This window comes from Camelina sativa, chromosome 19 (genome assembly GCF_030686135.1).
Source record: "Camelina sativa cultivar CO46 ecotype springtype chromosome 19, ASM3068613v1".
Classification (NCBI taxonomy): Eukaryota; Viridiplantae; Streptophyta; class Magnoliopsida; order Brassicales; family Brassicaceae; genus Camelina; species Camelina sativa.
Window position 1 is genome coordinate 15,824,398 of NC_141898.1, and position 26,044 is coordinate 15,850,441.

The window sequence follows — 26,044 nt, forward strand, 5'->3', positions numbered from 1 at the left end:
ATTTTACGATTTGTTAGTTATGATTTAGGAATGAATGATTTGTCATATTCTTATTATGATTCTCGATTGATATTATTGGATTAATAGTGTACATTTAAAGCTAATAAGATCTTACCATATATGTAATCGTTTATTAAACGCAAATTCGATATTTCCTAATATGTATTCATCTTGAATTAATTGCTATATTATAGGGATGTGATTAAGAGGATGTGATTACATAAATTGGGTTATCAATTTTTTTTGTCAAACTCGGTCCTAAAAATTCGGCATGCAAATTAGATATTTCCTAAGATACAATGGGCATTAATTGACATTAATTGGATGTAAATAAGTATGATATGGATTAAAAACCGACCCAAAATATTTGGCAATCTTAAGGAGGATCCGGATAATTGAATCGGTTATAATTTTAGTTAAAAACCCGATCCGAAGTTGGCAAAAAGTGATGACACCCTATTATACTCCAAAAATGTATGTCGAGCTCTATATGTGGATATACTTGTTTAGTTACACATATCCTAAGACAATTTTTAATATATATTCGTTTATAAAAATTCAAATCACATTATATGCTGAAAAAAAATCTAAAATTTTATTAACTTTATGTATTGAATAGTAATTAAAATAATTAAATATAATATTAAATAAAAATGAAAGGTGAATTATATTTTGATCTAACATATTTCTTTAAATTAGATAGATATATTTTAGGAAATTAATATTATCAAATAAGGAAATGATTGTGTTTAGTTGTAAGGATTGTAGAGAATTTAGTTGAGACTTGTTTGGATACAAAGATAAGAGAGGATGACACAAAAATGTACTTCAAAAATGTTAAGATAGATTTTATTTTTTTGAGATCCAATGGTGAATTTCTTTATTATTTTCATAATAGAAAAATGTGTTATGACAATTACTGATCTCACAAAGTATAAATTCAGCTACTAATGGTCTCAACTTCAGAATTTTCTGCCAATTCTAAAAGTCCAAAATAGACTCCTTAGCATTGTTTTTTTTTTGTCACATACTGACGAACCCAAGCCATCCACAAAAACCCATAGTCAAAAAAGTATTTTGCCTATCAAATTTCGACCAAAACCCCAAAAAACCTCATGAAGTCACTGAATTCCAAGCCACCCTCTTCCTTCGATACACATACATCCTCCTCAACTACCTTAGCCTTATCATATATATTTGAAGAACCACTCCAAAGGAAAGCTGAGCACATATTTTCTATTTCCTTAGAACACTTCTTCAGTGGTAATGACTGATATTTAACGAGCTGAACCGACTTGCATAAGTTAAATACCGACTAGTCCAACTCACTAATCTGTTTAAGATCTTATCCAATAATGGCTCATAATCAAGCTTAGTCGTTGCTACTTGCCTTGGTAGAAAAATAGTATTTTCTCATATGAAAATAAACTTATTACAACTAACATTTATAACCAGGAAGTTGTTGCCTAGTGGTTCTAGCTTAGTGGAAGAATCGTCATGTTAGTCTGGCCACTAGGCCACAACTTCATGGTTATAAAAGTTATCAGCTTTATCCCTCTACCCATATGCATATGGGCCGTCCAACCCTATCCATGTGATATCCTTTCTTTATGTATTAGGCTCGGACTAACTTTTCTTGTTAGTATGGTAACTCAAAATAGAAAAAGTTTCATAAATATATATACCATTTATAATATATAAACTTTTTGATAGTACAAAAAATTTCATAGATAAATTTTTATTCCGTTATATTACATAAACTTATTTTCTTAAGCAACTAAATAAAAAATTATTTATTTGTAAAGTACCTTATATATTTTTAAGATATTCAAAATACAAAATAAAAAATTCCTATATTCTTGAAAAAACTAAAATAATTATAAAATACTTAAAAATGAAGCATTTGAAATTCCGAAAATAAATTATCTTAAATTTCTTTAATTTTTTTGAAACATTATAAATTTTAAAAAATAATATAATTTTCTCAAAAACCTTACAAGTATTAGATAAATTACATAGTTTTAGATGATAAGAATTAGTAAACTGTAATAATATTAATATTAATAGTATTAAATAATTTTTTAATATTACAATAAGTCATTAAAATATTTGAGTTAAATGGCTACAAGATTACTAAGATATATATCTATTTATATATAGGAATAGCTAGATACTATATTTTGTTAATATTTTGTTAAATATTACAAAAATTTCATTAAAGGTAGAATATACAAATCTAATTTTAATATAGTAAGAAATTAGGTAGAATATATTTTCATATATGGATATCCTATTTCAAAAATATTGAATATATTGATGTTTTAATAATTATATCATAAATATCTTAATTTGATCTGTTAAATACATCCTAGAAAGTGTGTGTGTTGGGTTTATATACTATCAAATTTGAGCCATTAAAATACTTGACTTAAATGGCTACAAGATGTTACTAAGATATATAAATTGATATATAGGAATAGCTAGATACTATATTTTGTTAAGATTCTGTCAAATATTACAAAAATCGTATTAAAGGTAGAATATACAAATCTAGTTTGACTATATTAAAAAATTAGGTAGAATATATTTTCATATATGGATATCCTATTTTCAAAAAGATTGAATATATTGATGTTTGGGTATATATACTATCAATTTTGATAAAATAAAAATATTCATTTCAAGATCAAGAAAATACAAAAAAATAGAAACTATTTCATTAGTTTTACTTTTGAATCATGAAATCTGCTACTTTATTCATGTTTTTATGTGTTCTTGTGATCTCTGTTATGAGTCATGCTCAAGGTAATACGGTCTTCTTCTTTCGATTGATGAGATATTCACATAATATGAAAAAACATTCGTAGTTTATAGCAAAAACTGTTGTTATGAGATATTTTTTTCCCATAATTTGTTAGATCATCAATTCACAACCTATTTTTTTTTCTTGTTATAAAATAGTTGACGTCAGCGAAAATAAAGATAGCATTGTTGGATGGTTTCCTGGATATTGTGCTTCTTCTTCAAAATGCAAAGACGCCATCGGAAAGAAAACATATCCTCGTTGCCAGTGTCTGGATACAGCAATGCCAAAAGGACATTACTGCTATTGTTTCCGTCATTAATTTGTGTTGATAATGTTTACGAAAAGTGTGGTCCAAAGATTTGGATTAATTTTATATAAAAATTATTAAAAAATCTATGTTATTCAAAATATTTTTTTTTAAATTATTAAAATTTAATAAATGACGGAAAATAATAATCAAATCTATTATAATTTTTTTTCGTTACTCTTTATGTTTAAGTGGATTTTTTAGGGGCAAAACTGCCCAGTAGCCAAATTCAGAGATTTAATTAAGGATATAGCACATTAATACCAAAAATTAGAAGAATAAGATGAAGGACAAAGAAAATTACAATTTTAGTGTTGATGGTGGTGACCGGAGGAGGTGGTGGCTGGAGCGGCAGCCGGCGATGGTGGCCGGAGCGGCGGTCGGTGATAGTGATTGGAGCGGCGATGGACGGTGGTGGCAGGAGGAAGAAGTGGAAATACAAGTAGAATTAATATGAATGAAGGTATTTTTAGAATTATTATATAAAATACAGAGAATATAACTTATTTGTGGTTAGAAAAGTTACTCATTTAATTACAGTTTTTTTGTTTGTTATTTTTGCCAATTTCCCATTTTTTAGTTGAAATTCCAAAATCCTATTCTCATTTTTCAACTGAGATCGACGAGAATTTCAATATCATATCATAACAAAATAACAATTTATTTTCCTAATTCACTCAAAAAAAAAATACACAAAATTCATAGTCTGAAAAACCCGGTTTTACCCTTACTTGTTAGCCAAAAAAACAAAATAATATTCCCTTGCAGAGGAAAGATTGACTTTGTGGCACTCAGCCCTAGGCCTCTTTCGTTTCGTCTCCACACGCCTCCAACGTCAGATTCATTATTCATCAGCGCCTCCATGATCGCTCCCAATTGATCAATCAAAAAACCTTCTCCCATAAATCATTATCCTTATCCTCTGTCAGTATCTGAATCTGCATCTGGAAGCGTGATTACATACATCATGTATATAACTGCTTCATCTTCCGCTACTTCCTCGATCCTTCGAGCTGCTTCTTCTCGCTCTTCTTCTCTCTGCTCCTTCCGATCGTTATTGTCCCCCTCCGTCGCATCTCATTCGTCTCTTCTCACTCGAAGATCTTTTGGTACCATTTCACCTGCTTTTCGCTCACTTCCTCGCTGGAGCCATTGCTTTCACTCAAAACCGTCTCCGTTTAGCCTTACCTCTCAGATCAGAGCCGTTTCTCCTGTCTTAGACCGTCTCCAGAGAACCTTCTCTTCCATGGGTAATTTCTTCGATCGGATGGATCTAGCTTGAATTTTCCGATTTATAAGCTTATGAAATTGAGATTTCTGTGATTAGTATAGGTTTTGCGATATGGAACTGATGGTTTACTCTAGTGATTACCATTTTCATTTGTTTTTTGTGTTGTTTCAGCGTCTGAGCATCCGTACAAGGGGATCTTCACTACTCTTCCTAAGCCTGGTGGTGGCGAATTCGGAAAGTTCTACAGCTTGCCTGCTCTAAATGATCCACGGATTGGTAACGATTTTTTAAATATCTCTCTGAACATTTTGATTGAGAAAGTTACAGAAGGATCAGAATCTAAGAGAAGTGCTCTGTTTGTAGATAAACTGCCATACTCTATCAGGATTCTTCTTGAATCTGCGATTCGTAATTGTGATAACTTCCAAGTAACCAAGGAAGATGTTGAGAAGATTATTGACTGGGAAAAGACATCTCCTAAACAAGTCGAGATTCCGTTTAAACCAGCTCGTGTTCTTCTGCAGGTAACTGTTTGGTGTAGGGGATGCCAAAATGAATTGTGTCTTGTTTGTTTTCATGTTCGTAAGTCTTAACCCTTTGTTTTGTTGTGTGGCAGGACTTTACTGGAGTCCCAGCTGTTGTTGACCTTGCTTGTATGCGTGATGCGATGAACAAGCTGGGCAGTGATTCCAACAAAATTAATCCCTTGGTACTTTTTTTATTTCCCACATATCGATGCTATCTGTTTAGCTTAGGGTTCTTCTAGATTTCTTATGTGTACAGTGTCTCTCAGGTTCCGGTGGATCTTGTAATTGACCACTCAGTTCAAGTTGATGTTGCTCGGTCTGAAAACGCAGTGCAAGCAAACATGGAGCTTGAGTTCCAGAGGAACAAGGAGAGGTTTGCTTTCCTTAAATGGGGTTCTACTGCGTTCCAGAACATGCTTGTTGTGCCTCCTGGTTCTGGTATTGTGCATCAGGTAACTTTTTTTCAGTACGCAAGTCAATTGTTTGTTTCTATACTTGTTCTGACATTGATATGTAACCTTTTCAACCACATGATTTCAGTGTATTGAAATGTTTCTTTCATTTATTATCTTCTTTTGTCTGACCTAAAGTTTGTATTTGGATTTTGGCATTGAATGTCTCAATTTGACCCCATTTTGATCATTCAGGTCAATTTGGAATATCTTGGAAGAGTTGTGTTCAATACCAAAGGCCTTCTATACCCAGACAGCGTGGTTGGAACTGATTCACATACCACTATGATTGATGGTTTGGGAGTTGCTGGATGGGGAGTTGGAGGTATTGAAGCTGAGGCAACAATGCTTGGCCAGGTAAACTGGTCTGATTATTAACATTACCCCTATCCTATGCTGATGAATCGGAAGGCTATGTTACTGAATATAGATTAGATCACTATATTTTACGTCTCTTCTGCTCCATTTTAGTGAGGCTTGTGAACCTTTCTTATACTGCAACTCTTTTTGCTGACAGCCCATGAGTATGGTATTGCCTGGTGTTGTTGGATTCAAACTGTCCGGAAAAATGCGCAATGGTGTAACAGCTACTGATTTGGTTCTAACAGTGACTCAAATGCTGAGGAAGCATGGTGTTGTTGGAAAGTTTGTTGAATTCTATGGTAATATATATCCTTCTGAGCTCTTGTGTGTATTGCTCCTTTTTAATAGAGATGTGTGTTTTCAGAAAATGATAAAGCCTACTTTTTTTCGTCTTAGGTGATGGCATGAGTGGGCTCTCCCTAGCTGACAGGGCCACAATTGCCAATATGTCTCCCGAGTATGGTGCAACCATGGGTTTCTTCCCTGTGGATCATGTTACTCTACAGTATCTCAAATTGACTGGAAGAAGCGACGAGACCGTGAGTGTTTGGCTGTAATCTTCCTTCTATATATATATATTCAGATATCTGGTCTGATAAAATATTTTCATGGCAGGTGGCCATGATTGAAGCATATCTTCGGGCAAACAATATGTTTGTTGACTACAATGAGGTAAATCAGCCGTATACGTAATATATTTGGGTTTTAAGTTTTTCATATCGTTTCAGGTTTTTTTTTTACTTTGCTTTGTGAATAAATTTCAGCCTCAGATAGACAGGGTTTATTCGTCATATCTAGAACTGAACCTGGATAATGTTGAACCTTGCATTTCTGGACCAAAGAGGTATGGGTTCTGTTAGTTTTTGTAATCACGAAGCTTATTGTCTGGTTAATTGATCATGACCATATTATCGATATCTTCTTTGCAGGCCACATGATCGTGTTACTTTGAAAGATATGAAAGCTGACTGGCATTCATGTCTCGACAGTAAAGTTGGGTTTAAGGTATGTAACTAGATGTTTCGTTTTGTAGAGGACTTATTTCTTCAGCATTTACTCGTTCTTTAGACTGGTTGGCTGTTGGCGCACATTTTAAGTACCATTGTTTATTCTTGAATTTACATTTTTTACAGGGTTTTGCTATACCTAAAGAGGCACAAGAGAAGGTGGCAAATTTTTCGTTCAATGGACAACCAGCTGAGCTTAAACATGGAAGTGTTGTGATTGCTGCAATCACAAGCTGTACTAATACATCAAATCCCAGCGTCATGCTTGGTGCTGGTCTTGTTGCAAAAAAGGCTTCTGACCTCGGCCTACAGGTTGGTTTTCCGATATCAAACTAGAAATCGATCTGATTCCTTGACTTTTCTTGATCTTTTATCAAAAATTTGCCTCTTCAGGTTAAGCCTTGGATAAAGACAAGTCTTGCTCCAGGCTCAGGGGTTGTTACAAAATACTTGTTAAAGAGGTATGTTGTAGTTTTTCAAGTTCTTTGTTGTTAAAGGCTAATTCTTTCTTTTGTGCGGGAAATGTTAAGTGTATATTATATTCCATGCAGTGGACTTCAAGAATATCTGAATCAACAGGGTTTCCATATTGTCGGCTACGGTTGCACTACCTGCATTGGGAATTCTGGAGAAATTAATGAATCAGTGGGAGCTGCTATTACTGAAAATGGTATTATTGAGATTCACAACTAGACTTACTTTGGACCTTCTTATATTATTATTATTTTATATATGTGGTTAATTGTATGGTGTTATTGATTCAAAGTTTTCTGTGCTTGTTAGATATTGTGGCGGCTGCTGTGCTGTCTGGGAACAGGAACTTTGAGGGGCGTGTTCATCCACTAACAAGAGCCAACTACCTTGCATCTCCTCCTTTGGTGGTTGCCTACGCTCTTGCTGGCACGGTAATAAATCACGAAAACTTGTCAAATGTTTTGTTGTATGTGATAATGACATATAACTCATCATCATTTTGGAAATTTAACATTCCTCTTTCTTATTTTACAGGTTAACATTGACTTTGAAACGGAGCCTATTGGCACTGGAAAGAACGGCAAGGATGTCTTCCTAAGGGATATCTGGCCAACCACTGAGGAAATTGCTGAGGTATATAGAACTTACAACCAAAGAACAAATTTACTTCTGGTACACAAATATTAAAATTAGTCTTTTGGCGTATGGATCAGGTTGTTCAATCCAGTGTTTTGCCTGACATGTTCCGAGCAACATATGAGTCAATCACCAAGGGTAACCCCATGTGGAATAAGTTGTCTGTTCCTGAAGATTCCCTCTACTCATGGGATCCCAACTCCACTTACATTCACGAGCCTCCATACTTTAAGGACATGACCATGGATCCTCCAGGGCCACACAATGTGAAGGATGCTTACTGTTTGCTCAACTTTGGAGACAGTATCACTACCGATCACATCTCTCCAGCTGGGAACATCCAAAAGGACAGTCCCGCTGCTAAGTTTCTCCTCGAGCGTGGTGTTGACCGTAAGGACTTCAACTCTTATGGAAGTCGCCGAGGGAATGATGAGATAATGGCCAGAGGCACTTTCGCTAATATCCGTATCGTTAACAAGCTCATGAATGGTGAAGTTGGCCCCAAGACAGTTCACATTCCATCTGGAGAGAAGCTCTCAGTCTTCGACGCAGCAATGGTTTGTGTTTATCTAACTGAATTTTGTATTACTGACTGACTGTACGTTGATCAAGTCTAATGTCTCCTTATCATAATGTCAAATGTATCAGAAATACAAGTCAGCTGGTGAAGACACAATTATTCTCGCTGGAGCTGAGTATGGAAGTGGTAGTTCACGTGATTGGGCTGCCAAGGGACCCATGCTACAGGTTCAGAGTCACTTCCCTCGTGTGTTTTTTTCCGCATAAACCTGTCTTACTGTTTTATCTGAAACAAAAAAAATTTGGGATTGGCAGGGTGTGAAAGCAGTGATTGCAAAGAGTTTTGAGAGAATTCACCGAAGCAACTTGGTGGGAATGGGAATCATCCCGTTGTGCTTTAAGTCTGGGGAAGATGCCGATACTCTTGGATTGACTGGTCACGAGCGCTACACAATCCATCTCCCAACCGACATCTCAGAAATTAGACCTGGCCAAGATGTTACTGTCACTACTGACAACGGAAAATCTTTCACTTGCACAGTCCGCTTCGACACTGAGGTAAATACTTCAATCTCCAAAAATGTGTAGTCGAGCAAAAAAGCATTACAATGTTAACTAATACTGGTAAACAAAATGTGCACAGGTGGAATTGGCTTACTTCAACCATGGAGGCATACTTCCATACGTCATCAGAAACTTGAGCAAGCAATAGTGAAGGAAACAACCCAATTTATGGAAGCATAAATAAAAGAGATTTTTTTTTTCTCTGTTGTCATTTTAAAAGGCAGATAATTCTGTCTAGGAGGGATTAGGTGAAAAGGTGAGTGGATCTCAAGCAATATGAGATTTCTTTTGTACGGTTTCAGTGGTTTACTACATGTTTGGGCTCTCCCATGTTTCGCAACTTGCAACCGCTGAATATTATTTGTTTTGGAAAGGAATAAAAAGCGGATCTCTTTAAATCTTCGAATTTAAGCGAAAAAAAAAAACCTAGTATATAGCACCGCAGTGTTTATATAAAATTCCCAATAGAGATATTAGAAAAGGAGTTCAAATCTCAAGTGTATGAAGAATACTAATGACTCTAGCTTGTTTTTTTTATCTATTGGCTCCTTCCTACTTGCTCCCTCTCGGATGAGGTGGTGCTTGAATATAAAGTTAACCATATCAAAGGGTGCGTAGTTATAATTTCAACTGATAAAATAGGACACTCTTTTTCCGTCATTTTGCCCTCTTCAACTTATCTTCGTTGTGGTTCTTTTTTGTTTTTGTTTTGGTTAGTGGATATATTTGTGGTAGAATAGAGAGATTTGTTGTAACTCCGGAAAACTAGCAAAAGAAAAGAAAAACGATGAAATTATTTTCTTTTGTTGATAATTATACCAACTAATTTTACCCTCTTTAACTTATCTTCGTTGTGATTATTTTTTTTTTGTTTGTTAGTGGATATTTTTGTGGTGAATAGAGATATATTGTAATTAATCCGGGAAATTAGTAAAAGAAAAGAAAAATGCAATAAAATACTTATCTTCTCGATAATTATACCAACTAATGAACTAATGTAACTCCTTTTTCTATTACCTTTACGCTCAGCTAGATACATTTTTGACATTACTACTTGGGAAACAATAAACTCTAAAGGGAGAACATCTGAACTTCACGAGAACTCTACAGACGGAATCAATGGCGACTCCTCATGCAGTGATGGGTGTGATCAGGTCAGTTATGCCTGGTTTTCGCAATAACTACGACAAAGTAGCTTTCGTAGTTCACGCTTCTTTCGTAATTTCCGGTTTCATCCTCACTGCCACCGGACGTCCTGCCTTCGTTCACGACGCTCTATCGTCACCAACCACTAAGAGTTAGTATTCATGATTTCGTTTTAGGGTTTTATTTTTGTATACAATTCGTTCTAGGGTTTTTAGGATTCTGATTTGTTCGATTCTCGATTTCTAGGTTTGGTTGGGATTGAAGGGTGGAACGAATTCGACCAGGAGTATGCGTTTGTTTATAAAAAACCGGTAAAGGGATCAAAGACTAAAGTGAGGAAAGCTCTGGTTAAGTGCTTGGTTATGAATGATAAAATTCTTGTTGTTGTCATAACTGAGGATGGAAATGAACCTGCTCATCTCCAAATAGAGTATGTCTTGCTTTCTCTTTACTTTTGCTTGAGTCTCAAGGTACTTAAAACTTTCCTCTTTTAATTTTTCTAAATTTATTTGACAGAGTTGGGAATTATACTGATGAGTCGAAAGAGGAGAGGGATTACGATGCACAGTTCAAGAATTTGAAGAAGTTAGTGAACGATTTGAAGAGTGAGATTCTGTTTAAGCTAAAACATGTTTCTTCTGCAACCAAGTCAAAATCAGCTAAGACAAATGAAGAAGAGCCTAGAGATCACGTCGGAATGCTTGATGATCCATTAGGTTCTACGAATGACACAACAATGTTTGGAGTTCCTCTTATGCTTGCTCAGCTAGCACCAAGTCACCTGCCGCCATATTTGATACAACCCCAAGCGGGTCAGGGTGTGGCGCCACTTCCTTATGTCCCACTCGTTCATCCAGATTACAATACATACTGGCCTCCTATGTATTTGGATTATTATTGAAGAAACAGAAGAATGTATGGGTGTAATTTCATTTCTTTGTCCTTTTCAGGAACTATTCAGTATTCATTAGCTGTTTTGTTTTTGGTTTTATTCCCCAACTGATTGTTCAAACATCTTTTTTAACTTTTGGTTTGATTTGCTTTTGAACTTCCTTTTGGTTTAACGTATTAATCAAAGCATGAGTTTAGGGAAAGTTTTATTGTTTATAGAAGTAATGTTTTAAAGCTCGGTTGGCTGGAAAAGCAACAAATGGTGTATAGGCCTATATCTTGTTGCAATGTAGGCAACTATACTTGCACTCATTCCCAAATCCTTGGACGCAAGGCAAATGAAAGATTATAGGCCTATATCTTGTTGCAATGTGCTATATAAGGTGATTTCCAAAGTTTTAGCTAATAGACTGAAGCGTGTGCTGCCCAAGTTTATCTCCAATAATCAGTCGGCGTTTGTTCAAGATAGGTTGCTGATTGAGAATGTGTTGTTGACAACAGAGTTGGTCAAAGACTACCACAAGGACTCTATCTCTAGTCGATGTGCAATCAAGATTGATATTTCCAAAGCTTTTGACTCGGTTCAGTGGTCGTTTCTCGCTAAAACCCTCTCTGCTATGCACTTTCCGCCACTATTTATTCACTGGTTGATGCTCTGTGTATCTACAGCTTCTTTTTCAGTACAAGTGAATGGGGAACTTGCAGGCTATTTTCGAAGCTCTAGAGGCCTCCGTCAGGGTTGCCCGTTATCGCCGTATTTGTTTGTCATCTGCATGGATGTCCTTTCAAAAATGCTTGATAAGGCGGCTGGAGAGCGGTTGATCGGTTACCATCCACGGTGTCGTCAGCTAGGTCTCACGCATTTGAGTTTTGCAGATGATCTTATGGTCCTAACGGACGGTAAGCTGCGTTCTATCACGTGCATTCTTGATGTTTTTGCGGAGTTTGCTAGGATGTCAGGGTTGAAGATCAGTATGGAGAAATCCACAATCTATTTGGCTGGGGAGTCAGTTATACCGGAGGCTCAAATCCCGTTTGACGTCGGTCGTCTGCCGGTTCGATATCTAGGCTTGCCGCTGGTCACAAAACAGCTAACACTTGCCGGCTGCTCTCCCTTGCTGGAACAGCTTCGCAAGCGGATAGGTTCGTGGACAGCACGTCATCTCTCTTATGCGGGACGGTTCAACTTGATATCCTCGGTGCTCTGGAGTGTTTGTAACTTTTGGCTAGGTGCTTACTGTCTACCTAAAAAATGTTTGGAGACTATTGGCTCCATGTGCTCGGGTTTCCTCTGGTCCGGGGTTGATTTGAATCCTAAGAAAGCTAAGGTGTCGTGGGAGGCAGTTTGTAAGCCGAAAGCTGAGGGGGGGGCTTGGTCTGAGATCTCTACGTGAAGCCAATACGGTGAGTTATTTGAAGTTAATCTGGCGTGTGGTCTCAAGAGGTAACTCTTTGTGGGTTCAGTGGGTTCATTCAAACTTACTCAAGCAGGCTTCTTTTTGGTCAGTGAAGGACACCACCAGTCTTGGCTCGTGGATATGGAAAAAGCTGCTTAAATACAGGGGTCTGGCTCGAGATTTTTGCAAAGTCGAAGTGGGAAATGGTGAGACCGTTTCTTTTTGGTATGATAGCTGGTCGAACATGGGATATCTTTTGGAGGCAGTGGGGGAGAGCGGGATTATCGACTTGGGAATATCTAGGCAAAGCAAATTAGCGGAAGCATGGGATCACCATCGTCGAAGACGGTATCGGGGGGATCAGCTCAATGAGGTTGAACAGATCCTGTACCAACTGAGGGAAGTCCGCTCATTAGGGGAGGATAAATTTCTATGGCGGGGTAAGAATGATGTTTTTCGATCCAAGTTTTCCAGATTGGATACATGGAACCATATTAGAACCACAGCGAGTACGGTAGCCTGGCATAAGGGGGTTTAGTTCACTCATTGTACACCAAAGTTCTCTTTCTGTGTGTGGCTTGCTGTCCAAGACCGTCTGTCCACTGGTGCTCGTATGATTATGTGGAATGGTGGGGCTGCGGGAATGTGTTCTTTCTGCAATTTGAGTTTAGAGACGCGTGACCATCTCTTCTTCTCATGTCCGTTTGTCTCGGATGTGTGGTCCAGTTTGGCGAAGAATCTACTCAAGACTGCTTTCTCAACGGATCGGTCTATTCTAATGGCTCACATTTCTCAATCTCAGTTGCCTCGATCAGAAGGGTTTCTCATTCGATATGTTCTCCAGGCTACGGTGTATTCAGTCTGGAGAGAACACAATGGGAGGAGGCATGGGGAGTCGCCAACTACTGCTGCGCATATAATTGACTGGGTGGACAGACAGGTTCGAGATCAGCTCCTGGCAATTAGGAGAATGGGGGATCACCGGTTTCAAACAGCTTTTCAGCTCTGGTTACAGTCACATCTCTAGCTTCTTTACAACCGTATTTACTTTCAAAGTTTGGGGTTTTTTCAAGTCTAAGTTCAGCTTAATTCTATTCTGAAACAGATGCATTAGTTGTAACAAAGTATTTTTTCTTTTGAATATAATTTAACATTAAATTCAAAAAAAAAAAAACAAATGGTGTATAGGACATGATGGTCTGCCTCTTAGACAACAATTTGATGGCAATGCAGTTCCAAATAAAATATTTGTACAGAACACTCTAGTTCAAGAGCATTATCCAACGGAGCACAAATCACTCTATACCATTTTCAAGAGCAATAACTCTGTCAAAGTGTCAGTGCTGAAGCTTCAATCAGTCTTTGGCATTGAGCTTCTCCAGGAGGATCTTGTTCAGTAAACCTGGGTTTGCCTTGCCTTTTGACATTTTCATAACCTGTAACAAAGCATTTAAGAGTTTGAACTGGTTCACAAGGTACAAGTTTTTAAAAAAATGCAGACGGTAACTGCCATACCTGGCCAGCAAAATAGCCTTGAAGCTTAGTTTTCCCACTGCGGTACTGCTCAAGCTGCTTCTGGTTCTCGGAGACCACCTTAATAACCATTTTCTCGATCTCTGCAGGATCGGTTATCTGCAGCGTGTGTCACACATAAGCAAAAATCATTCATGATCTCTTTAGAATATGTTAGCCGAGTCACTTCGGATTGCTAGTTTAATTAACTACCTAGCTATAGGAACATTTCTTAGCCATCCGCCTATCCCTAAGAACCATGAAGATATATACTGCTGACGTTCTTACGGACCTTATCAACTTACCCCATCTAGCAAATAGATTTTATGCAATGTCCCACTACATTACCTTTTTAGTCTAACATACATATTTCATAAAATATGATCTGAAAAATGAAGCTTCAAGATACCCATTTCTTCAATTAGAAAAATGTACTTCTCTGAATTTAACTCTTTTATAGAACATTTTGTGGTATAGCATGGACTTGCCTGAACCAAATCTTTCTCCTTTATCATTCCTTTGACGGTTCCACCTTTGGCCAATAGCTCAAACAGTATCTGCAAAAATAAAAAAATAAAGGAATAACTTGCATTGATCTAAACGAAAGATGATGGAATTTTAAACTGAATTGAAACTGGCCTCCTTTCCAATCTTTCCGCTAATGGTTCCATCTTTGATGGCAGCTATCAGCTCAGCCAACTCTTGGGTAGTGAGTTTCATATCATTGATAGAAAGTTTCTCATTTTTCAAGTAAGCAGCAATATCTCCCATTATCCAATTTGCTGCCAACTTCACTTCAGCGCCCTTACCGATGACTGCATCGAAATATTCTGCAACCTAAGAGCCATTCATTCAAACAACAGTTAACTTGTCAGCATTTTGTGAAGATAACATGAAACTAAAATATCAATATTTACTCTTTTGCTCTCAGCATTTTGTGAAGATAACATGAAACTAAAATATCATCAACATAGAGTAAGTAGGACTTACACTGACGTCATTAGCGAGGAAAAGCACATCTTGCATGCCTAGACCCATCGCCTCATACCTCCTGCGCTTTGCTTCAGGAAGTTCTGGTAAAGAAGCACGGATGCTATCAACGTATTCTTCTGTAAGGATAACTTCTGGAAGATCTGGTTCTGGAAAGTAGCGGTAATCAGCAAGCCCTTCTTTTTTCCTCATTGTTACCGTTTTCTGAACACCTACTCAAGTTAGTTTCTGATGGATATGAAAAAAGAGACAGATATGGATATTATTGCAACCAAATGAATCTTAGAACCTGAGCGCCTTCATCCCAAAGCCGAGTCTCGGTTACAATCTGGTCAGCTTTGCCTTGATCGTAGAGAAGTGCCTGTCTTGAAATTTCAAAGTCAATTGCTCTGCTCATTGCTGAAAATGCGTTCAAATTCTTTATCTCCACCTGTATCATCAGCCAGATGAAATGAAAATGCAATGAGTTGATCCATCCGTTTCACTGGTTTAACTAAGAAGAATCTACAAATGACAAAGAAAGAAACCTTGGTGCCAAACTCAGCTTGCCCAATGGGACGGATTGAGATATTGACATCACAGCGAAGAGAGCCTTCTTGCATATTCCCATTACTAACTCCCAAATACCTCGCAATCCGTTGCATTTCACAAGCGTATTCAGCAGCTTCTACACCACTCCTCATATCAGGTTCAGAAACAATCTCAAGTAAAGGAACCCCTGCTCTATTCAGATCTACCTGCACCACATAATAATACACCAAACCATAAGTAACACAAACATCTAGCCTGGAAACCTAAAACCCTTGGAAGAAGATCTAATAAACCCATGCCTGAGAGTAATCTCCAGTGTCTGAATGGAGTGACTTGCCAGCATCTTCTTCCATATGAACTCTAGTGATACCAAATCTCCTATGGCCACCACCAAACTCAAGTGGAATATCCAAATCCACATAGCCACCAGATGCAATAGGGATATCAAACTGAGAAATCTGATAACCTTTAGGAAGATCTGGATAAAAATACTGCTTCCTATCGAATTTAGACTTGAGAGACAACTCACAGTTCAAAGCTAAACCCAATCTAACACCAAATTCAACAACTTTTGAATTCAAAACAGGCAAAGCACCAGGCAAACCCATACAAACTGGACAAATACTTGTGTTTGGATACGACCCGTAATTGTTAGAGCAGCTACAAAACGCCTTTGTCAATGTAGAGAGCTGCACATGAGTCTCTATCCCAATTACAGCTTCGTAGTCTCTCAGAATCTCATCAAGCTTGTTGCTTTTATGGTTTTTGGGTGCAACCCTCGACGGAGAAGTCTGTTTAGCTTCATGGGTCGTCGCTGTTTGGCTTCCACAACACCTCACGGAGACGTTGTTACTCCTCCTTCTAATCAAGGCAGTTCCAAGAAGTGAGAACTGGTTTAGCTGAATTGTTTTTAACAATGTCGTTGACATGTTTTTTTAAGAACGTTTGAAAGAATCAGAAATGAGGAGCTTAAAGCAGACAGAACCTGCTCGCATCACTTCTCACCGGAATCGTATCGGAGGAGTAGAGCCGTCGACTTATCTTTTCACCAAGGTGTAATCCGAATTGGGCTTAATCGAGTGATTGGGCCTGTAATGTCTTTTTTAAGCCCAATTGAAATTAGACTGCTCTGTTTAATCTCAGTTCTAGTTTAGTGGTTTACTTTTTTTTTTTATTTAACCGTTAACGTGGGTTTTAACGGCAAACGTCAAAAACAATACATTCGGAAGCGTCGTCTCTTTGACTTTTCGTTATCTTTCCGTTTTGTCTGTTAGATGCTGATTTCGTAATCATGGCTTCTTCGTCTCCGGAGATCAGAATCGCCGACGAACACCTCGCCCTTGAGCTTACCGTCCGAGATGTAGATTCTCCGGCGTTAGACGACGCTTCCTCCGCCCCTGTATCATCTTCCGACGAAATCATCCCTCTCCTGAATCAAAACCAAAGACCTAGGATCAACATCTTCTCCGCCTCCTACACTCGACGCAAACCAAGAGTAAGAGCGACTCCTCTAGCTTTTAATGGATTTGATTCTTCTTTAGTTCGAAATTGATTCGCTGAATTTGCCAGTGGCTTCAATTTCTACTAATTTATGTTGTTAGAATTCTAGATTTAGGTTATTGACAAAAACTGAGATCAGATATTAGAATGAATTTGTTGAATTTTTTATTTGGAACTGTGTTGTTGTGTGTAGGAGCAAGTGATTAAAGTGACTGAAACTGAGATATCACCAGTGACTCAGTTTTCTTCATGGGTTTGGAGTGGGTCTCGTTACTCTGGCTTACTGTGTATGGCCTTGTCATCGATACTGTATCTCATCATGGAGTTAGTTTCAGATAATTTATCTGGTCAGTACTTCTTTGTCTCTCCTCTATAGTGGTATCTTGTGATTTCGTCCTTGTGTTTCAGTTTCATGGTTTTGTGTAAGATGATGATAAGTAGCTTTTATGGGAAGACTAGAGAAAATGTTGAAATTACTTTTTGCTGATGCTCTGCTTCTTGTCCTTTCTTCACATGGTGGGAGAGAACTTTTTTGTTTCTTGGACCTGTTTAATAACTTGTCTTTTCTAGTTGTAATGGAATCTCTGCTTAGATGAGTGCAAATACTTACCTCAATCTGTGTCTTCCTTCAGCGTTTTAGTGTTGCCTTGAGCTGTCATGTGTATTGATTGATGTGTTTTTCTTTCTAATGTCTTTTGTTTATGACAGTTCAGCCATTTCCTTTATTTGAGACCGCGTTCATGAGATGCACAATTATCTTGATACTATCATACCTTTGGTTGAAAAGAACTGGACAACCAGTTTTTGGACCTGCGCACGCCAGGAAGCTTTTGGTTTCAAGAGCCCTTGTGGGTTACCTTTCATTGTTTAGTTTCATCTTTAGGTAATTATTACACATCCGTACTCTGCTCCGTGTGTAGACCTAAACAGCCTGTTAAATTTATTATATTGAAAAATATGCATCATTTAAAATGAAGTTGCTATTAGCAACAATGTCTATCCCCCACTAATCAACCTGTCACTGGTAGCAAAATAAGACTTCTAACACTCTTTTTTACTGTTATTGACATTCAGCATCCAAATGTTGCCCTTGTCCCAAGCTATTGTATTAAGCTTCTTGAATCCAGTTATGGCTTCCATTGCAGCACGTGTTGTTCTGCATGAAAAGTTGAAAATAACTGATATTGGAGGTACATAGCTTTTTCCCTTAGCCTTAATTAGCTCCTTAAATGTATTGTGAACTGATAACAAAGCAAGTCCATTTTATGACTTCTTCTTTATGTTTTCGTTTTGGTCTAGGTCTTGCTTGCAGTTTCTTTGGCGTGCTATTTATCTTTGGCCCAACACTAAGTGTCCAAGGTACAGAAGTGAGTTAACAAAATAGTTCTCTATTTATTCTTTTCAGAAAGTTGCTCCTGGCTCTCTCCTTTATGCATGAGGAAACAAAGACGTCATGCTGATTTCACTTATCTTTCTTGGCAGTTGGATCAGAAGCTAAGAATGAAAATCTAAAAGGAAACCATCATATATATGCGTTCTTGTTGGGTTTATTTTCATCAATCACTGGAGGGATCACTTATTGTTTCATAAAGGCAGCTGCTAAAGCATCGGAACAGCCAGTGTGAGATTTAAGATCCAGATGTGTCAGTTTTGCTTCTCTAGCGAAAATTCTGAAGTTTGGAAGAATCAATAAATGATGTGTATATTTTTTCAGGATTACTGTCCTCTCGTTTGGTTTGGTAGCTTGCCCCGCTGCAGCAATTTGCATGTTTTCCTTGGAGGTATGTTTTGTAAATGTATAAATAGTGTTGGTTGAAACGGAATATGATATAGTTACCAATAAATGCATCAACTGCACTAGCACCAAATGTGAAGTGCATCAACTGATCTGTTGGTTGACCATTACTCAAAACTCGTGAATTTTTTCTCATGCAGAGCTTTGTGCTGCCAGCGTTTGACACACTCATTAGCATGATTGTACTAGGGTTACTGGCATTTTGTGCAGAGGTGAGGCCATTCAATAACATTATATTTATGCACAGTTTTGATTTTTGTTGGCAATTCAGGAAATTAGATTGCTGAGTAAGTTTTCTATTGTTTTAAGGTACTTTTGGCACGTGGGCTTCAGCTTGAGAGAATCAGCAAAGCGGCAAACATATTGTACATTGAGGTATACTTCCACTTTCATGGAATAGTTGGGTTTAGAATAGGAGCCTCTAGTCCGGTTTTCAGTTTGAGTTTTTTTTTTGGGTTTTCAAAACATAGAATTGAATGGTGAATACTGAATACCATTCGGTTTCGTTTTAAAGTATCGGTATGAATTCGATTTTAGTGAACTTTTTCTTTAACTCAAAAGATTCTCAAAGACCCTTACCAAAAAAAAAAAAAAAAATCTCAAAGACATCAAAATTTGATCGGTTTATTATTTTCTTTCGATTCGGATATGAAGTTTATTTCTATATTGTTCATTTGTTTTGAATCGGTGAAACAGAATTAACATAGTGATGATGCATCAAGACTTTGTTTTCTGATGTGTTTCTCGTTTTAGGTGGTGTTATCCCAGTCATGGACAGTAAGCACGGGAAAAGCAGAATCGTCAGGTTTGTTTAGCCGACTTGTTGGGTGTTTGCTCATTCTCATATAAAGGGCAAAAAAAAAGTGTAACACAAACAAGGTCGTGTAATGGTAGTCGTTAGACCATCTGATCTTAGTGCATCCCGTTCCATTCTCACTCACTGCAAAATTAGTCACTTTGTTTGTGCCGCTTCGATTCCTAGATTTTAGTCCAAGTGATATTAGAATAAGTCTTTCGTAGTTAAAGAAAGAAGTAATAACTAAAAGCCATACACTAAAAACTATAGTACAGAAATTGATATTTGGTTTGGCACAAACAAAAAAAAAATCACAAATACTTTCAAAAGATATTGGCTCCAATCCAAAGAGTTGCATATACTGTATACTGTCCATTTTTATAAATAGTAAGTGTAAAAAGGCAAAATATCCATGATATGAATTTATATTACTAAAAAATATATTTAAAATCAATACTAAAGTTTTTAGTGTATGGCTTCTAGTTACTATACTACATTTAAAATTTATTATATTTTGCTATTTGGTATGCTTTGAAATCATTATGGAAATCCGGAATTTTCGAATTTGATTGAAAATTACCTAATCAAAACCGATGTGATAGATCATTTGTCCAACGTAAAAAGTAAGACAACAACACTTTGGTCATTTGTTGTGTTAATTAGTTTTGGGTAAAACCAGCTACATAAATAAACCATACCCATTAAGTTTTATACTAGTAGTTTTTTAGTTGTTACTTAAAACACTTTTCAATCCAAGAGAATCGAATTCATTGTTTTGGTAATAGCCGAAGCACTTTACATTTTATCATTATCTTTCTCTCTCTCTCCCTCTTTCTTATTGATAAGTTTACATGTGGATCAGATTCCATGGTAGCTGTACGAAAAAGATGAAATAAACTCACTTGTTAGTGGTTTTTAATTCAAAAAAATATATAAATAAATCGGAAGCATCTATTCCCTCTAAAAGAAAATATTTGTCGGAATCTTCTCAAAAAATAAAAAAACAGTCGGTGGCCGCAAAAAGGACCGACGGGCTGGAGAGAACGTTGTTCTTCTTCCCATATTATTATAAAAATGGCTAGTCAGGAAAGAATTAAAGAGAAACTGATGGTAGCTAGATATTTGAATTGTTTGCTCATCAAGTTTGCTTCGACCTATGGCCGAGTTGTGTGTGTGAGTCTACTTCACCGTTCTTCCTTTTTTTATCCTTAGAATAATTCACGTGAAAGGTGTTTTAATGTAAGACTATACTTTTCACATGCTTTTCGTTTTTCTAATGATGTTTTAAAATGTATAATTCACGAGGGGAAATGGTCTATTCTTTCACAAAACTATTATTGTGAGCGTGAAGATTTTAAGTTATTTAATTAGTTTAGAGTACTAACTAAAGCCTACTCATATAAGCCGAGTTATAAGATCAAGCGAAAATATTAGTATTGACTTGCATGTCAAAATAATAATATTATTGACCTAAACGCCTTTCAATCCTTTAGCGTGTGGTGAGCATTATAGTAATTAAAACAAATTGTTTTAAAATGATTAATTCAACAAACCGAACGATGTTGTTTACTTGTTTATGGTATGAGATTTTCTTCACATGTCAAACCAAGTGGTTTGGCGAAATATATATATTTTTAAATATCTAAGGTTAAGTTTTTCATGTAGTCGGGAGTAACCTATTATCGATCGTGAGCTTCATATTGTCCGTCGAAGATCTACAGCAGTTGTGTCTTTAAGAGTAAAGTATTTGTACGTATTAACTTTTCTTATTTTTCGTGTAAATTTCATGTTTCTCCATATTTGTTTACTCGATTCTGATGAATAGATTTGTTGTGAAATTAGAGAAAATAAAAAGACTGAAGACACCAACCACGATTTTGAAAATAGAAAGGATTTCTTGTGATGAGGACTAAAAACGCATGGATCACATGAATTCGATGTAGTAAATTTAGCATTTACATTTTTATTCAATTATTACAAAATGCGATTTGGATTATGATCGCAGAATAATTATTACAATTTGTTCAAGACTGATGAACAATGGTGGAAGAGATAATGAATTAGAGACAAAGAGAAATTTAGAAATTGACACATGTACTTGTGAAGCTGTTGTACATGAATGTGAAAAAGAGATACGACAATTTCATGTTGGAAGAATGCATGTTGGAGTTACGTACATAGCTTAATTAGAAAATATGGTTTGTGTGTGTACGTAATTAATGGTTCTCTTTTATAGTTTTTTTCTTCTAATATCCACAAGTTCAACTCTAATAATCTATAACATTTATAATACACCAAAAAGAAAGAAAAAAAAATCATCAGTAGCTTATAAAACACATGAGTCCAAGTGTCCAAAATGACCCAACATGTAGTGTTTATACGCAAGAGAAAACGAGCCAAAACTGCACCTATGTAAAGGTTTACTCCCTAGTTTCAGTCGATCCACCACTACAAATGGGTTTGTTGCGATATTTTTTCATGAGTAAAAAATTACTTTATAGGAAAGAAGTAGATTTTCTCTACGCTTAAACCCCGATTACATACATTGTTTAAGAGAGAAATGAAACTACCCACATTTCTCTTATGATAAAAGATCATTAAAGAGCCCAGACGTTTAAGACAAGAATTTGATCATTAACGAATCAAATTCAAAATAAAATCTTGAGTAAGTTAAAAAGGATTCAAATTCCTTAGTAACAAACCTTAGTAACAACTAACAAACCTTGCAATTCCTTAGTAACGAATCAGATCATAAAGCCCTATATATATAATTTTAAAAAAGGATTAACAATACAGTATATTAGTTTTACTCCCTGTTTTAAAAATCTCTGCCTAGCACCGATTACGCCCTGTAAAATCATTAGCCCACCCTCACCGCATTGATTAATTACTAATCTCTGCCTAGCATCGATTATTTAATTATGTTCATCTAATTTGATTATAGCATATCTACTCCAATTACTTTCCGCTTAATTTTGTATATACCGATTATTTTTGGAGTCAAATATAAATCAAATATATATATTTTTGTTATTTAAACATCTAAATTAAGAGTTCATGATGTTTTACAATTTTAAAATTATGGTTTTATGTGTTTACCGTAATTTTAAAGACATTACTATAGTTTTATATTTTATTTGATATTTGTTTTTAACATAAACAAAATTATTCATATATTTAATATTATATATTTGTATTTTATTATTAATTTAATAAAATAACTCTAAAAATAGTTCCGATTAATTCCCGTTTAATCTTTAATTTTCTTGCTAGGCGATAGGTCGAGAGTGAGCGCCCGACTAACGAGAACAAACACAGTTTTCCGTAAGAGTATTTGGGACGACATTAATGCATTCTTTATTCTGGTTACACCAAATTGTTTTATATTAAAATGTAAAGATTTTTATTGTCTGGTACATGTAAATCTATCGTATCAATTGTCACAATTAAGGAAGATAACACGTGCTCCCACACAAAAGACAGAAAAACCATATGCATGCCGAAATAATGATATTTATGTTCTGTCCAATGGTTTGCGAATTTCAACAATTTATTTTTGGTTCTTTTTACCATAAAAAGATGAGAGATCTAAAGATCGAAGCATGCTGATGAGTAGATTTTTTGATGCAATCTTTGACATTTATTAAAATTCGTATTATATTCTACTAAAGTTCGATTATGAATGATTTAATCGAAAAACCTCTATAATGTACGAACGTATATATATGAATTAAATAACAAAATTAATTCTTACGAAGATAAATATATTTTTTTTTAACAAAACAAAAAAAAAGGGGCCGAAGAATTTTAAATGTGTATTACGTGGTTAAACCATTTATTCTTGCATTCTTGCAATTTATTCTATTTGTCTACATACTCTTTTTTTTTTTTTTTGTGCTCAAACATTTGTCTACATACTCATACTAGTCATTTTAGTACATGTGAAGTTAATATTTTTTTTACCAGATGATATACGTTCAATCATTTCAGAATAATCTAGAGATAATAATTCTTTTTAGATACATAACTTTTAGACGTAATATCAGTTTTCCAAATGTAATTTAATTTTTTTATGACTCAAGAAATTGTATTACTTAATGGAATTCTAAATTTTTAATAAACACATAATAATATAATATAATGTGGAAAAAACATAATCGGATAAAAGACAGAGTTTAATGATCTTCTTCATGATCAAATCTATTTCATTATTCCATACTATTTAAGAGACTACATTACTAATTAGTTTTTACAAAATATTAAGTGTATGTAAGGAAAATGAACTTATCTATAAAATAAAAGAAAAAAGAGTTAACAAATAAGTTTTATAAATCAATATTTGATAAACTAATAAATATTACAAAACTGTAAAATTATCCAATCTCAAGTCGGTTGGTATAAAAATTTATAAAATTCAATAAAATAATAAGATTTTTTTTTTAGCATCCCTATGTAAAAATGTATTTTTTCATTATTATCATATATCTTAAAATGTCAAGTACATATATAAATAATTATTAATTTATGCTATAAATAATAAAATAGATCAATGAATAAAGTATCATAATTTTAACTATAGTAGGTTTTGAACCCACGCATAGCGTGGGTTTATTTGATATATTTTAATAAAAATTATATATGATTGATTACGATAATAAAATATTATCTTATTAAAAAAATTAGTACTAAGGAAAAAAATTAAATTTCAGATACACAATTTTTCAAAATATAAAAATCAGTTGTGTTATAAAATCAAATCTGATAAAAAAATCATAAATTTAACTTGACGTCCAAGCAAGACAAATTAAACTGATGACCTCACATATCCTAAACCATTTTCTTTGACCACCAGAAAAACCAAACAATTTTATAATTATGAAACGTTTTCATATTTAATTGATCGCTACCACCTATATTTTCGTGTTTTTTATTCAATGTTTTCTTATTCTTCATATTCTTTCTTGTCATTTTCACTGTCAAATTTTATGGTAATTGTCATCATTACTTTTACCGTCTGGTTCTTCGTTATTCTCTTCTTCTTCTTCTTCCTCGTCAACTTCTTCACATTCTTCCACTGAAAAATTTTTTTTTTAGATTACCACACAACTATTTAACCCATCAAACTCCAAGACCAAAATCATATATTTTCTCATAAAAATTGTGCAATTCATGAAAACCAGCATAGTCAACACATACACCCAATTATTGATAATTTCATCTATATTATTCGATTTTAGATCTACACGGTTTGAAACTTGTCAAACCAAAATCCTTATTTGAAGAGAAATTAATATGAACACATATATAGTTAAAACAATATTTATGCTTTTCATCAATCCTTCTTCTTTAAACTCAAATAACATCAAATCAAGGTCTTGCGACGTCAATCCTTATTTTTTAGACTTGAAAATAAAAATTTACTGCGAAAGTATCAAATCATCTGTAAAGTCATACACAAAAACATGTTTTACAGCTCATAAGATATATAAAGCACAAACAGAGATAAGTAAGATATTTTCAAAATATTAAAAATTTGATATATAATATTTTGTAATTATTAAACTTTTAAATTTTTAATAGAGATTAAATTTTTAAAATATTTCAAACTTTAGATGTAGTTTAAATATTTGTAACATTTTTTTTGAGTTAAAAATTAATGACACTTTAATTTTTTAACATTTTTATGGAGGTATTTATAATATTTCTAAATATTCTATATTAAATATTTAAACCTTTATATATTTAATTTGCTAAAATAAATCAAATAAAACTTCTAAATTTGGAAACCTGATAAATAAGCATAAATCAAGCAAACCTGATAAATTTATAGTTAAAAACATATTAGTTTTATTTATAATGGTTCTCAGCCATTGTCTAAAATTTTCTAGCCGATGTTGGATGTTGTAAATATTTCTTTTATTTCTATAGATTTTACTTTTTTTTTCTAAAAAAATCTTAATATATAGATTACTACTATACTTCTAAAAATGTTATTAGTGAAATATCTAATTCTTATTGATTTTATTGATATTTTAAAAATTCTATATGGACACCTTTAGGAGTTTATAGCTTCAACTTTTTATTAGTATAGATATAATGTCTTAAAATTTCTGTGGAGATTAAGTAATTGTAATGTTTTAAAACACTCTATGAAGTTTAAATATTTTTAATATTTGAACCTTTTAAAATTTTCAAGTTTCAATATTTATAATATTTTAAACTTTTTAAATTTATAAATTATAATTTTAAAAAAAACCTTTTAGATGTTAAGAAATTTTTAAAATTTAAAAATTATAATATTTTGAAACCTTTAAAAGCTAAGACTTTTAGAAGTTTCAATATTTATAATATTTTAAACTTTTAAAAGGTTCCAAATATAATATTTGAACCTTTTAAAAAGTTTCAATATTTATAATATTTTAAACTGTTAAAATTTAAAAATTATAATATTTAAAAACTTATAAAAAGCTAAGAAGTTTTAAAAGTTTCAATATTTATAATATTTAAATTTTTAAATTTTAAATATTAAATATTTTTTTGAAACTTTTTAAAGTTTTAATTTGATCAGATAAAAAACTGGATTAAACCGAATAAAACTTT

General features: G+C 34.5%; 5 protein-coding genes and 1 long non-coding RNA gene across 8 annotated transcripts; 5 read left to right on the plus strand and 1 right to left on the minus strand.

The window, feature by feature from the left end:
• The first annotated feature begins 2,627 nt into the window (after window positions 1–2,627).
• LOC147920634 (uncharacterized) lies at window positions 2,628–3,267 on the plus strand. Its single transcript, XR_015591608.1, has 2 exons — window positions 2,628–2,805; window positions 2,962–3,267. It is a non-coding gene; the product is annotated as an uncharacterized LOC147920634 (long non-coding RNA).
• A 516-nt stretch (window positions 3,268–3,783) lies between these two features.
• Window positions 3,784–9,286, plus strand: LOC104766560 (aconitate hydratase 3, mitochondrial). The gene is made up of 20 exons (XM_087503095.1): window positions 3,784–4,363; window positions 4,516–4,620; window positions 4,708–4,868; window positions 4,961–5,053; window positions 5,138–5,323; window positions 5,519–5,680; window positions 5,841–5,985; window positions 6,083–6,225; window positions 6,302–6,358; window positions 6,451–6,530; window positions 6,616–6,691; window positions 6,820–7,005; window positions 7,087–7,154; window positions 7,245–7,363; window positions 7,477–7,598; window positions 7,702–7,800; window positions 7,881–8,360; window positions 8,452–8,550; window positions 8,638–8,880; window positions 8,966–9,286. Exons 1-20 carry the CDS (start codon window positions 4,081–4,083, stop codon window positions 9,032–9,034), a joined length of 2,976 nt encoding a protein of 991 aa, XP_087359221.1. The 5' UTR covers window positions 3,784–4,080; the 3' UTR covers window positions 9,035–9,286.
• Window positions 9,287–9,895: 609 nt separating this feature from the next.
• Window positions 9,896–11,058, plus strand: LOC104766561 (putative proteasome inhibitor). The gene is made up of 3 exons (XM_010490474.3): window positions 9,896–10,183; window positions 10,279–10,462; window positions 10,549–11,058. The coding sequence occupies exons 1-3, from the start codon at window positions 10,006–10,008 to the stop codon at window positions 10,931–10,933; spliced, it is 747 nt and encodes a 248-aa protein (XP_010488776.1). The 5' UTR covers window positions 9,896–10,005; the 3' UTR covers window positions 10,934–11,058.
• A 203-nt stretch (window positions 11,059–11,261) lies between these two features.
• LOC147920635 (uncharacterized) lies at window positions 11,262–13,347 on the plus strand. Its single transcript, XM_087501168.1, has 4 exons — window positions 11,262–12,066; window positions 12,154–12,270; window positions 12,368–12,760; window positions 12,911–13,347. The coding sequence occupies exons 1-4, from the start codon at window positions 11,262–11,264 to the stop codon at window positions 13,345–13,347; spliced, it is 1,752 nt and encodes a 583-aa protein (XP_087357294.1).
• Window positions 13,348–13,383: 36 nt separating this feature from the next.
• On the minus strand, window positions 13,384–16,547 carry LOC104767909 (glutamyl-tRNA(Gln) amidotransferase subunit B, chloroplastic/mitochondrial-like). Its single transcript, XM_087501897.1, has 8 exons — window positions 15,653–16,547; window positions 15,350–15,559; window positions 15,112–15,252; window positions 14,823–15,026; window positions 14,472–14,669; window positions 14,321–14,389; window positions 13,836–13,952; window positions 13,384–13,756 (listed from the first exon to the last, which is right to left on the minus strand). The coding sequence occupies exons 1-8, from the start codon at window positions 16,280–16,282 to the stop codon at window positions 13,676–13,678; spliced, it is 1,650 nt and encodes a 549-aa protein (XP_087358023.1). The 5' UTR covers window positions 16,283–16,547; the 3' UTR covers window positions 13,384–13,675.
• A 97-nt stretch (window positions 16,548–16,644) lies between these two features.
• On the plus strand, window positions 16,645–19,657 carry LOC104766562 (putative transport protein YPL264C). 3 transcript variants are annotated; one of them, XR_015591037.1, is made up of 10 exons: window positions 16,645–16,848; window positions 17,047–17,200; window positions 17,562–17,736; window positions 17,928–18,043; window positions 18,153–18,220; window positions 18,336–18,474; window positions 18,568–18,634; window positions 18,789–18,860; window positions 18,958–19,023; window positions 19,402–19,657. XR_015591037.1 is itself a non-coding variant. In XM_010490475.3 (10 exons), the coding sequence occupies exons 1-10, from the start codon at window positions 16,645–16,647 to the stop codon at window positions 19,495–19,497; spliced, it is 1,149 nt and encodes a 382-aa protein (XP_010488777.2). In that variant the 3' UTR covers window positions 19,498–19,657. The 3 variants fall into 3 exon arrangements, 2 of the variants coding, with proteins under 2 accessions (XP_010488777.2, XP_087358024.1); XM_010490475.3 differs by having other exon boundaries at window positions 18,153–18,212; XM_087501898.1 differs by having other exon boundaries at window positions 16,708–16,848; window positions 17,567–17,736; window positions 18,153–18,212.
• Window positions 19,658–26,044: the final 6,387 nt, after the last annotated feature.